The sequence below is a fragment of the Talpa occidentalis genome, unplaced genomic scaffold, assembly GCF_014898055.3.
Source record: "Talpa occidentalis isolate TD23 unplaced genomic scaffold, MPIMG_talOcc4v2.1, whole genome shotgun sequence".
NCBI lineage: Eukaryota > Metazoa > Chordata > Mammalia > Eulipotyphla > Talpidae > Talpa > Talpa occidentalis.
The window spans coordinates 65,628,577-65,641,862 of NW_026555331.1; the positions used below are offsets into that span (position 1 = coordinate 65,628,577).

Sequence of the window (13,286 nt, forward strand, 5' to 3'; positions counted from 1 at the left end):
AAGAAATCTAGGCACTAATCTACCTTCTGAATCATATCACTCTGTGCCACTCAGGATAGCAACTCATATGATCATCAATATATTTACTATTTAAATCTTGACACACAAATGCAGGTCTACATGAACTTTACCAACTTTTCTACAACTGTAGTTTTCTATTGTTGTGTAATATGCCACCTTAAAGCTTAATAAATTAGAACTTTTTTTTTTTTTTGCCAATGAACCTGCAATTTGGGCCAGATTTGGCATAGAATCTGGCTCCACACAGTCAGCTGGAGCAGCTCCAGTTCAGATGGAGACTCTGCTTTCAAGATGTCACTCTCACAAGACTGGAAGGTTGGTGCTGGCTGCTGGTTGGAAGCTGAACCAGAATGCAGAGAAATATTGATCTCCCAGGTCACAGTGTTAGTGCCGCACTTTATACTCAAGACTTAGAATCTGTACTGCTAACCAGGGTGTTCAGTTTTCATGTCTCTCCATGCAGTATGAAGTTCCTCAGATAATAGCAGAGTTTCAGAGATATGAGAGAGGAGGGAGGAAGGAAGAGGGGCCCCTGTGAGAGGCAATATTGCCTTTTATGAGTAAACATTTTCCAACAGAAATGTTACATAGAGTAACTATGCTGCAACTACTCACTGAGGCAGTTTCAAAGGCTACCCAGGTTGATTGCACATTTTAATTAGGAAATTGGCAAGGGTCTGGAAAAGCACATGGGTCAAAAAATTCTACAATTATGGATATTTTTAGCACATACTGTCTAAAAACATCTACTCATCTCCCTTTCCAGACATGTCCATTCCAAAACTCTTTACCTCCCTTTTCCAATAGAACCACTGTTCTCTCAGTCATTCTCTCTTCTTTTTTGTAATGGTGATTATATGCGTGATTCTTTTTAATTATATAATTCATTTATACAGAGAAATCATTTGGATTGATCCATTTACAGTTTTTTTTTTCTTTTTTGTTTTGTTTTGTTTTCATTTTCATTGGCCAAATACATTTCAAAAAATAGTCAACATTTACTTGGATGGATCAAAATTCTCAACTGAGGTAATTTTGTGGCTAAGAGACATATGGTGATGCCTGTAGACATTTTTTTTTTTGTGGTCACAACTGGGAAGGGATTATTATTACTAACCAGTGAAGAGTCCAGGAATTCTGCTAAACAGCTTATGATATATTTGAATGTTCCATAAAACAAAATGTCCATAGTTTCAAGGTTTAGAAACCCTGTCTCAGATTAAGTGACACTTGATTTAATCTGTTTTTCCCCAAACCATACTATGCTTTCTGTGAATTATCTTTAAATACAAATTGGTGGATAGATTCTTTGTTGCGAATGTTTCTACAAAACTGCTGGATATTCTCAAGAGACTGAGAGCAGAGCATTACTGTTTTATAACAAATCTACTCCATTCAATTATATCATTGAATCATGCCTGTTTCAGTCAGGCAAAGTTTAACCAGTTCTAGAACTAAGGTAGCATTAATGAATACCCAAACACTGGCCATTTAATGTTGGGAGAAAAATGAGACAAAGGTCAAAGAGGAGGGCCTGGGAAGCACTGTATTAACTTCCTGGCTGCTTACTTAATACTGCCTAGCAGACTCGTACTAAAGGTTCTAAGCGCTAAACAGTAAGTCACAGCAACCGCCTACCTCTGTGGAGGAGAATTCCTTTGGGCTCACCCTCTCCCTCTAGGCCCCAAACTTATTAACATATTGAATTATCCTCCCATTTTGCCCCACTGGAAACTGTTAACCCAGTTGCAGCCTATGTGTATTGGGGATGATGAGGCAATCCCAGAGGTGGTTTCTCTGGCATCTCAGCCGTGCATTTTACGGGCACTTGACTGGGACACTGACCTATGGGTCCTGCCCAGATTATCAGACACCCACAGTGTATCTTCCTGTGAAGAAATAAGACTTCAAACACAGCCTGCTTACATGGGAACTTAAGATAGTCACCTCATTACTATCCACGCATTTACAAAACATTATGCCATAATGATGAGAACAGGGAGCAAACCAAAACCATCTATCCCTTACTCAGAATATGTTATGATGTTGTAGAATAGCTTGTGTTCTTAATTATTTTTAGTTAAGTCTAGTAATTAAGTATCAATTTCCTTCCTTGAGAGACACTATTTGCTAGTGAGGCCAGTGATAGAAGAGAGAACTGAGAGGAAGTAAAAAGTATTTTATAATTATCTTTACTGCAGATAATCCACTAAGTTCCTAATAATTATCCTCCAGAGGAGTTGGCATTGCCTGTAAATAAACAAGTAAATGCTTCAAGAATTTTAAAGTTCCTTATGTCAGGAACCCTTGAGCATGTAGGAAGCAAACTCGTTTAAAGGGAAATCATTTTGTTTAATGGTTAAGAGCTGAATTCCAACACTAGTTCTTTCATATAAGACAAGTTTCTGACAATTCTGATTCAATTTTCTGAGAAGATATTTTTAAAACTCTTTTACTATAACGTAATGAAAATCTGGAATGAATTGCAACAACAACAACAACAAAAACCCACAAACGCCAAACTTTACATCACCTCACTTCTAAAAAAGTAAGAAAAATCTCCCACTGCCAAAATCATCATCATCATCTTTCTCCACAAAGTTCTGGGTAAAGAATAATAACAAGGATACTACTACTACTAATCTGCCCTGACAATTAAAAACATCCTTTCATTTGGGTCTGGAGTAAAATGAGACACTAAAGATCTAAATATAGCCTAACAGGTGAGAAAATTAATACACCAAAATAAATCTAAAGACATGAAAGGTATACATACACAAAAACACATTTTTTAAATGACTGAGCAATTAGAACTTTCTTAATGCAAGAACAGTATAGATTGTAAAGTCAAACCATTTGGATTCAAGTTCTAAATCTGCTTTTTCCCACTTTTGTGAATTTAGGCAAATTTTAAAAACCGTGTCAGCTAGTTTCATCACCTATGAAATGAATAATGGTATCTACTTCATGGGAGATTGTGAGGATTAAGTAAATTAATATATCTAAACCACTTGACTCTACGTATCAAACACTATATATTTTCAATATTGTTACCATACTGTTTCTATTCCACACTGTACTAGGCACTAAACAGCAACTTAGGACAAGAAAAGGTGGCTATTTAGTGACATGGCTGCCTTGATAGATCACTACAAAATATCTTGAGAAAATTTATTACTCACATTCTTCAGAAGTTAAAAATAAAATAAGCTAAAAGAGGACCAATCACAGATAGATAACATTGTACTATTAAAAATAAAGATATTTTAAGGAGGCCATTAAATTAATTATAAGAAAAAAATTTATATTATTTTACTTTTAATCAAAATCATACTGATAAAGCATTTCCAACACCTATGTAAACACTTCTGCTGGATAATGCAACTTAATTATATTTGTTATCACTGACATTGGTAACATGGTAATATTATTAACAAAGAACTTTCAACAGTTTCATTCCTAATTCAAATCTACAGTGTAAAACTATGAGCATATATTATTCATATATATCCCATCAAGTTCTGGAATTAGTGGATAATTTTTCTACTTAGGATGTCATTTCAAGCTAATGGGCGTACTGCAAGACAGAGACCTTTGAGGCCCTTTAAAATTACTGAGAGTGTCTGGAATGTAAAACTATGCCCATATTAATATTCTGATTTATGTACAGCCTTTCCTGTATAAATAAATAACAAAAAGTAAAAATATAAGTCAAAGTACAGTTTCTAATATCAGTAAACATAAATGCTAGTATAACCTACTTTTCAGAGTGCACAATATTTGCATCTTGGTGGACATCCTATTCTACACAGGACTTTCTAACACAATTAACCCTTGTCTACTTTCAAATTATGCATACAGTGCAAACATTTTAGAAAACATACAGGGTTTTCACTTGGTATGCATATTAACAATCTGTATCCATCTCATTCAGATCAACCTTAAAATGTAAATATACTAATAACAGGATCAAAGGTTGATTTGAAGAGGATCTAATGGAAAAAGCTAATCTCAAAGGACTTAAAAAGAAAACTGAGAAATCAATATGCAAAGTTAGTAAGAAAAAATACAATTAAAATTAGTCATTGAAAATGATTATGTCTCTGATATATTTACTGAAGGTAAAAAGCGTTTGGGGCTAAAGCTCCTCATGTTAATTTATTTTAAATGAAACTATAATGCCTATTCTTATGCTATTTTAAATATTTTTCAATCAATGTTTAAATTCAACTAGAATAAACTTGTATAATATAAATTATACAAGGAAGGAAATCTTGACATAGAAAAAGATTATTTCACATGATTAAAAGATGAAAAGTGACAACAACATTTACCATTTGCTTCCTCTTGTATTTTAGGTTGATGATCTATTTGCATTTCTGCAAAAATAAAAGTGAAGTGCAGTTAATAATAGATCTGTCTAATGGCATTATGAATGGGAGAAAAGGAAGTGTGTTTAACTCCTTAATAGTAGCAAATCCTCAAGTTGAGTTTTAACTTATAGTAGAGCACATAACATTACAAAGACACATCTTTAATTATGATTTTATTTTCACTATGAGGAATAATATAAATATGATGTAAAGGACAAACTATCAAAGGGGACAGTATATGGGCAACTGAGGAATGTTCCATGATGTCCAGTTGTATTAAAATCATCTTGCACTTTCTTCTACTGAAGGTTTCATTAATCCTCACCTTGAAGATAAAGTTCAATTTCTGAATGAATTATGCCCAGAGACATAAAGGGGAGCCATCTGAGGAAAAGAAAAAAGAGAGAGAAAATTTTTGTTTTCCAAAATTTTTACAATAAGCTTGATTCTGCATTAAATTTGCATGTTAAAAGTTAAATAAAAAAGTCTTTTTATAATGTCAAATACATTCCAATCAGCTCATCATTGTAGTAAGGCTGACATCACAACTGTGGCTGAAAGGATAAAATATATAATTTGCTAAACTTACTTCTATCAACTTCCCTAGGCTTATCAGTCTTAAATCACTAAAGCCTTTAAATGCACCTGGACTCCAGCAGAGCACCCCCGCCCCATACCAAGCTGTTACAAAGGCAAGGGCCGGACTGAGACTCTAATCCTGACACTGAGGCTAGTCTAGGAATAGTCCAGTCTATTTGTTGGAGAGAAATTTGTTATAGAAATATAATGTCCACCATTTTATTTTAGTTTTTCTTTTTCCCCACCACCATTCATTATAACTTCTTATCACTTACCCTTACCATTCCAGTTTAATCTCAGAGCCCACACAGTATTTATTAACATCCACTAGATTTTGTAATTATTTTACTCTATCAAATCATCTGCTATGTAAATGTTCAGTATTTTTTTTTTTGTCTGATTTGCTTTACTACACAGAGTTTTCTTAAACTCCCTCCATTTTGCTGATATGGCTGCACTTCACCTTCCCTTATGGCTAAATAGTAACTGTGTAGATATAAAACATCTTCTTGACCCAATCCTCTATCAATAGACATTTAGGTTGCTTCCATGCCCTAGCTATTATCAATGATGCTAAGAGCATTATAGAACAAAGCTGACGGTTTCATATTCTTTGGATATGTGTTCAAGAGTGAAGGATTGCTAGGTCACATAGGATCTCCATATTTAGATTTTTTAAGTAAGAATGCTTTTTTTTTTTTTTTTTAATAGAGGCATGCTTTTATTTATTTATTTGTTTGTTTGTTTTGTTTATACATGCACTGGGTACAGTCAGAAGCACGGGAGGGTGGGAGAATTCACCAGAGCCAGAGCGGGGAGCAGAGCAGGCAGAAGAACCGAAGTACACTGCTGAGGGGAGCAGCGGGCGGCAGGAGAGGTCTGCGCGCCATGTGGGACCCTCCTCTGGTGGCCGGGGAGCAGCCGGGGATCGAACCGGCGCTGCTGAGGCCGCGGGCAGCTTCGCAACCCAGCGCTCAACCGCTGCGCCACCGGGGAGGCCCAAGTAAGAATGCTTTTAAAGAAACATTGCTTTCCATAATGGTTGCACCAGTTACCTTTGCACCAACAGTCTGATGGAAATCCTCATTCTCTACATCCTCTTCAGCACTTGCTGTTGAAGGTTTTCAATATGTGCCAATCTCAGAGGTGTGAGATGGTATCTTATTACAGTTTAAGCCTGAATCTGGGCCTCCCCAGTGGCACAGCGGTTGAGCACTGGGCTGCAAAGCTGCCCAAAGCCTCTGCGGCACTGGTTTGATCCCCGGCCCCCTGCGAGGGTCCCACATGGCGCGCAGCCCTCTCCTGCCCGCCCACTACTCCTCTCAGCAATGTATTTCGTCAAGTCTGCCTGTTCTGTTCCCCAATCTGGCTCTGGTGAATTCTGTCACCCTCCCGCGCTTCTGACTGTACCCAGTGCTTGTATAAATAAAGAAATTAATTAATTAAGCTTTCTGAATTTCTCTTCCTTGAAGCCAAATTCAGGTTATTGATTGATTGATTAAATTTTTCAAAAACAATTCTCTAGTCTCTTTCCTTGTTTAGTCTATCTATAGAAAGTCTCTTCTATGATTTCTCTCTTATCTTCAGAAGATAGTGTAATAAGGCAATGCTATGGCCCATAGAGTAAGAGTCTTTAGAGTATTTTATTCCACTTAAAAATAATACCCTCCCTATTTCTGTAGGTTCAGTTTTCTTAAACACTTGAAATTTTCAAGAGTATTAAATCTTAACTCCTTTAGCGGCCATAATTGATATGGAATTAAAATAATGCTTTTATATTATCATTAGATCTTTACTCATGTACCATTCTATAAATTAGAATAGGACATGAAGATATAAACCTACTTTACCTCAATAATTTTGAAATACTGTAGCAGTATGACTTGAGGAGTATGATGACATTGAAGGAAGGGGATAAAAAGCAAGCAGAAAGAGCTTATTTGCACAAAAACCATACATACTATGAAGCAACCAGCCAAAGCATAATTATGCATCCCCATATCAGTGAGCTAATTATCAAACACAAATAGAGAAACAAAAATTGTTCTAAGTCTTTTAAGATTAGACAACAATGGAATGTGTTTGAGTGATCTTGCCCTAGAACATGTGAGTTATTTTTGGAGGGGAAAGGGTATAAAAAAGGTAATATAGATTTAAATTTTGTCTGAGATATAGTTTAGATAGGGCAATCACTCATTGACATGGAAAATGGCAGAAGAAATACTAAATGCTTATAAGAAGATTCTATGTCTCCACCCCCATTCCAAAAAAATGAGCAAGACTCATCACTGAGCCTCATTCTGTCAGTTCACCACCATCACTACTTGTCACTTTTATACCAAGGAATGGCTCAAACTGACAAAGAAGAGCTCAGAAATCTGCAACAGCACAAATACATGCTCAGAATAGCAAGGAATGATTAATAGTGGCCTCTTTCAGAAAAAAATCAGTAAAGTTAAATGATTGCTCACTGTCTCATGATAATTTTTATTATTCTCTTCTCCCTAAAATAGTATTTTACATTTCTGTGTTTTATCAAAATTTCAAGATCCTTTCTTATCTATGTTATGCTATTCATCATTGCCCCTACATCCCAGAAAGGGAAAGTAAAACCCTTTGCACATAAGCTGAATTGTTTTGAAAATAAAAGAATACATAAACAATTTTTAATGATACATCTGAGGATGTTATAGAGAAATGCATGTGAAGATTAGATGATCTCTAAGGTTTCTTCCAACTTGGGATTCAATTGTATTTTTTATTAGTCCTCCTCTCCCTCCCTTCCTTCCTCTGCCCCTCCCTTCCTACCACTCCATCATTTCTTCCTTCCTTTCTTTAAATATTTGCCCAGTCCTAACTTGGTGCGAGAAGCCATGTTGGACAAGAGGAATGAGTGAGATCCAACTGTTTGAAGCTTACCAACTAGAACACGAGACACACGTGTACACAAACAATGACAATGGATGTTATGTGGAAAATATTACATAGAATTCTAAACAAATGGCTGGAGGATCTTAAGGAGAATTAAGAGGAGTTCACTTGTGGTTAATCAAGCAGAGAAAACTTCACTGCAAGGATATCATTTTATCTTGGGTGTTGAAAGATAAGGATTTCAATAAGCAGAGGAAAGAATAAAATGAGCTAAGACATGTGAGGTAACAGAGTATTTATATCCTTATAGAATGTACAGGGAAGGGAAAAAAACATGCACTAATGGGGAGAATTAGAAAAGAAGCCTATAATGGTTGATGGGAGGCAGGTTTAAAATTCATTTTAAACCCAGCACCACAAACTAACAAATTCACATATACCTTGGCCTAGATGAAAATTCCCTTGTCAACCATCATGATGCAAAAAAAGGATGCTGTTTGCACTGGGCTGCTCCTGGTTCTTTTCCTGATGCTCCTCCTCAAATGATATTCTCAATTCTGCTCTGTATATTACTTGGTTAATGATTAATTTACAAATTCACCAATTTAGTACATACTTTGTGAGTACCGACTAGGAGACTATGTTCTGCTCTGTTTGTGCTGTGGTCACCGGCGGTCTTTGATTACAATCCCCTAAGAGCTTGGGCCTTCATGTGTAATTTTCCTAGAATAACCATCAAAGTTGGCACAAAGCAATTAGGCAAGTAAAATTCTCTGTGAATAATAATGATGAAATGGTGGAGGGGTGATTATTAGTTTTGCTATTGTTTAAAAATCACTTGCCTCAAGATATAGCCCTGCTGGTGTTTGAGGCCACTGAGTGGGAGTCAAAGAAAATGCACTTCACCCTACCAGACAGTAAAAGTAACCAGTAACTGCAGTTTTTCAAGACTGAGACAGTAAATTGTGTTTTGATTAAGAATCTATATGAGGGGGGCATTTTTTGTTGTTGTTGTTTTATTTTTATTTTTTTATTTTTTATTATTTTATTTTATTTTTATATTTCCCATACAATTGTAACCCCCTCATTTTGATGCCAATCCCTCCCCTCCCCGCCCCCCACCCCTCATATAGTGTCTCTGGTTCATAGTTGTTTGTTGATTTTGATTTTTACTTCTTATAGTTATTCTTTTTCCTGGTCTCTTATTTAAGTTTTCTAGATTCCTGCTATGAGTGAGACCATCCAGTATTTTTCTTTTTCTTTTTGGTTTATTTCGCTGAGCATGATCCATTCCAACGCCATCCATGTTGCTGCAAATTGCATGTGTTTATCTTTTTTGAATGCTGCGTAATATTCCATGGTGTATATGTACCACATCTTCTTGATCCAGTCATCTATTTTGGGGCATTTGGGTTGTTTCTGTTGTTGTTTTAAACTCTTGGGCTAACGCTAAGGATCATTCCCAAGTATTAATATTAAAAATGCACATTAAGTAATAAATTTGTTTATGCACGCTTTAGTGAGATTAAGACATATTTAAACATTTAAGAACATTAAACTTTTTAGATTCCCTGTTCTAATTTCAAATCCTTCATTTAATATGATTTCCCTTAGGACTATGGCATCTTGATTAATATATGGCCTTTGGTTCTACTGGACACAGATATCATTTTAACCTATCCAGGATCCATGGTAGGATCTGGGAGTAAAAATATAAGACATTAACCTGACCTTATAGAAAGTCTTCTGAGAGTTGGGGGAGGTTAAATGCACACAGAAACACATAAATATAATTGAATATAGGATGTGCTAAGCTACTGTTAATGCATTTTTGGGAAAGGCACAGAGGGAAACAACAGTTGGCCCAAGCAGAGGCTTCAGAAAAGACTCCCAGGCAAAGGTGACACACCTTTGTTAATTCACTAGTGAATACATCAGCAAGAGCCTACTAGACTCTATGGGGGAGGAAGGAAGGTTTGGACTAGAAGTTGGGGAACTCAGATGGACATTCCAGAGCAGAAAGGCAACAGACTCTTGATCTGTTCCCAGCTCAGTGTGTGGTCAAGGGCAGTTTCAGCACCAGTGCTTTCCATACTGTACAATTCCAACAATGTGGGTAATGTCTTTCCTGCCTCTGCTCAAATACCTTCCTCATACATCTGTAAGGCTCACAATTATTTTAATGGAGCAAAAGACTCTCTTTTCAACACTTAATAAGATATTAAGGATAATGGGAAGATGAGGAAGACCCTGAAGAGGAGATGGCATTCCACCTACAAAAAGTATCCAGATTGCTGATAGACTATTCTATCCATAATAGAGACCATTGTAAGTCTTTTCTTCCATTTTGAAGGAAATTTTCTCAACTTTTATCAAAAAAATCATAATAAAGCAAATAATCTGCAATAGAAATGAGGCTGAAACACTTTAAAAGTATTAGCTGCAAAATCAACTCTAAGGAAAACTATACAGCATTTTGTCCTTATTCCTTAGGGCAATATGCTTCAGGTCACTCTATCTATGATTTGGTTTTGAGAAAATAAAACTGGTCATGTTGTTCTACCTTGACATGTCCAGTTAGTTTTAAAACACATCATTTATGTGTAGCTAAATTTCCAATTCCTGCATTTATAAACCTCCTTCTATTTAGAATTGTATTAGGTAGGGCCTTTATTTTAAATAACCTGCTCCTACAAGTTCATATCACTGTCATTTCCCAAGCCAATCAGAAGTTATGGAAGGTGACACTGAGAGACTTTTGGCTCTCCTTGTCATTGGGTTGAAGTTCTTTGCTATTAATGATCTAGACCCTCATTGTTCAAGTGAGTCAACAGATATATTGTAAATGACATTGTTTCTGCAAAATGTAAATATTTACTTCCTTTTAATGACTTCATCATTAAGGTTAAGGTATATACACACATGCATACACAATACTGCAACAAGCTGGGTAACATACAGAAAAGTCTAGAGATCTCTATCTTAACACTAACAAATCTTGAGTGGAGAGTAGTTCATGGGATCCACTTAAATAATATACTGTATTAAACAGTGTCTCCCCACCCCTCAAGATAAAGTTCACTCAAAGCCTCAGGATACAATCTTATTTGGAAATAGACTCTCTGCAGTTGTACTTAATTATACTGAAATGTTGGAGAAGGGTTAGCCCTTGTCTAGTGACTCCTTACAAGAAGAAAAGTGACACAGAGATACACACAGAAAGAAACAAAACAGCAATGTTATAAGAGACACAGAGATTGGAAGGATGAAGCTGCAAACCAAGGAAGAGCATGGACTATGTGTAAGCACAGAGAGGCACTAGAAAAGGCAGAATGATCCTTGCCCAGCACCTTCAAAGGGAGCACTGTCCTGCTGATACTTGGCTTTCAGATCTCTGTCCTCCAGAACTTTGAGAGAATAGATTTCTGTTGTTTTAAGTCACCAAGTTTGTGGTAATTTGTTATAGCAGTTATATGAAACTCATACAAATAATAAATAAGAGTATTTACTTCAATGCATAGTCAGTTGAATGTTTGCCTGATTCAAATACAAATTTTGCTTGCTCCAAATCTCAAATAGCCAAACATTATGTGTTAATGGTAGAGTCAGTGGTGTATAGTCTATATTAAATATACAAAAGACAGAAAAATAAAATCCTTAGTGTAGGAATAAAATAATACCATAAGGATGTGGGTGTTCAATTGAAGAGGGGGTAAAAAAAGAAAAGGAGATGCGAATCCTTGCAGGAAGCATCTGTGGTGCACGAAAGCATTCTCTTCTCACAGCTATGCTTTGCATTTCCCCCTCTGACTTATAAAAGAAACTAACACTTGGTGGTCTTTCTCTCTGTCCTAAATCAGTTGTGCTGTAAGTGCTTGTTCCATAAAGAATCATCAAGGAGTATGACTGAAATTTTCTTTACAAATTCCCCTCAAGTGTATAACACACTTGAGCATTTATCTTGCCTGCACCTCAGAGCCTATTACCAGTAATGAGTGCACTCAGTACCCCACCTTGACCAGTCACCCACCTGGTCTGAGAAGAGACCAAGCAGCCCATAATTAAGAGAGCTGAAGGTCTCCCTTCAGGTGAGAGCCGTCTTTCAGACTCTCATCTGCCTGAGAGTCAGCTGTCCGTGACCTTTTATAATCCGAGAGAAGGTTTTGGTAAGCACAGGGTAGTGGTACCTGAGTTCTGTTCCTGGCACCTCTACTCTTCTGCCATGAGAATTAAGAAAATAGGATCTGCTGCATAAATCTACAGATAGGAAGGGATGGTTTATGCAATCTACATTTTTCTTCAGGGTACTTACTGTGTGAATGAGTATTGGCTACCATTGCATCAGAACATATGGGATAACATCAAATATTAACATTTGTTACATCAAAATAGTGCATATCCATTGTATTACTTATGGTTGTTGACATACTTCATGATTTCATTTTTTTTCAGCTACAATCCTATGAAACTAAATTAAGCTATCACTTCCATCGCTTCCTTCCAAACAAGGCCAGGTTTACATAGAAGAGACATGAAATAAAGTACTGGAGTAGGTAAGGGTAATGAGGCAGTGGGCTAATGATGGTGGGACAGCAGTGAGGCATGGTATATATGTGTAAGTATGAAATGTATGATAAATAGCTCTAAATTACATCAGGAGGTTTCACATGTAAAATAAATCAAGTAGATTAACATAACAAAGTTCATCAGACTCTATGAAGAAAACCACAGATGAATCACTCCTTAACTCTTCTGATGTGCAGAATAAATTATAGCTGCCTCTCAGCCTGTAAGATACCCATGTGCTGCTTCTCAGTTCCCAAGATACTTATGTGCATGCATTATGCCAAATTCTGAGTAGGCATTGGGAGAAGAGAGACATTGTTTCTAGTTGGACCAATTAGCTCCAGATAGCAGCAGAATTAGAAAATGAAATTACAAATGGACAGGATTATGACAAGGAGTTTAGCGGAAGGGCATTCCTCAGTGAAAAAAAACACACTCCAAGAGTCCACAGACTCTTGCAAAATTAAGTAGAACTTGTTCAGATAACTAAAGGTTGTCTAATTTCACTAAGATCTTGCAAAAAGACATTCATAAAAGCAAACTAAAAGGGGAGAAATGGAATTAAGTGGTATATACACCTGAATGGAAAGATCGTAAAGTTGTTTTTTGTTTCTTTTGGGGTTGTTTTGGTAGGCAATGGAGATTAAGGAAGATTTTTGAACAGGGAGAAGATGTAATTTAAAAACTGCTTTCAAGGGCCTCCCCTGGTGGTGCAGCGTTGAGCACTGGGCTGTGAAGCTGCCAGCAGCCTCTGCAGTGCCAGTTTGGTCCCTGGCCACCGGTGAGGGTCCCCGGCCACCGGGCAAGGGTCCACATGGTGCAACAGAACTCTCCTGCCGCGCCCACTGCTCCCTTAGCGGTGTACTTCGTCAGTCT

The 13,286-nt window shown here is 36.7% G+C and overlaps 1 protein-coding gene across 1 annotated transcript in view; it reads right to left on the minus strand.

Moving 5' to 3' along the window:
* The window catches only part of LOC119249825 (lipoxygenase homology domain-containing protein 1-like), a 133,703-nt gene that overhangs the window by 94,251 nt on the left and 26,166 nt on the right, over window positions 1-13,286 (minus strand). The window contains exons 5-6 of the mRNA XM_054691912.1: window positions 4,720-4,778; window positions 4,356-4,400 (exon numbers count right to left, since the gene is read on the minus strand). Of these exons, the coding sequence (XP_054547887.1) occupies window positions 4,356-4,400; window positions 4,720-4,778 (104 nt within the window). The remainder of the gene's footprint in view (window positions 1-4,355; window positions 4,401-4,719; window positions 4,779-13,286) is intronic.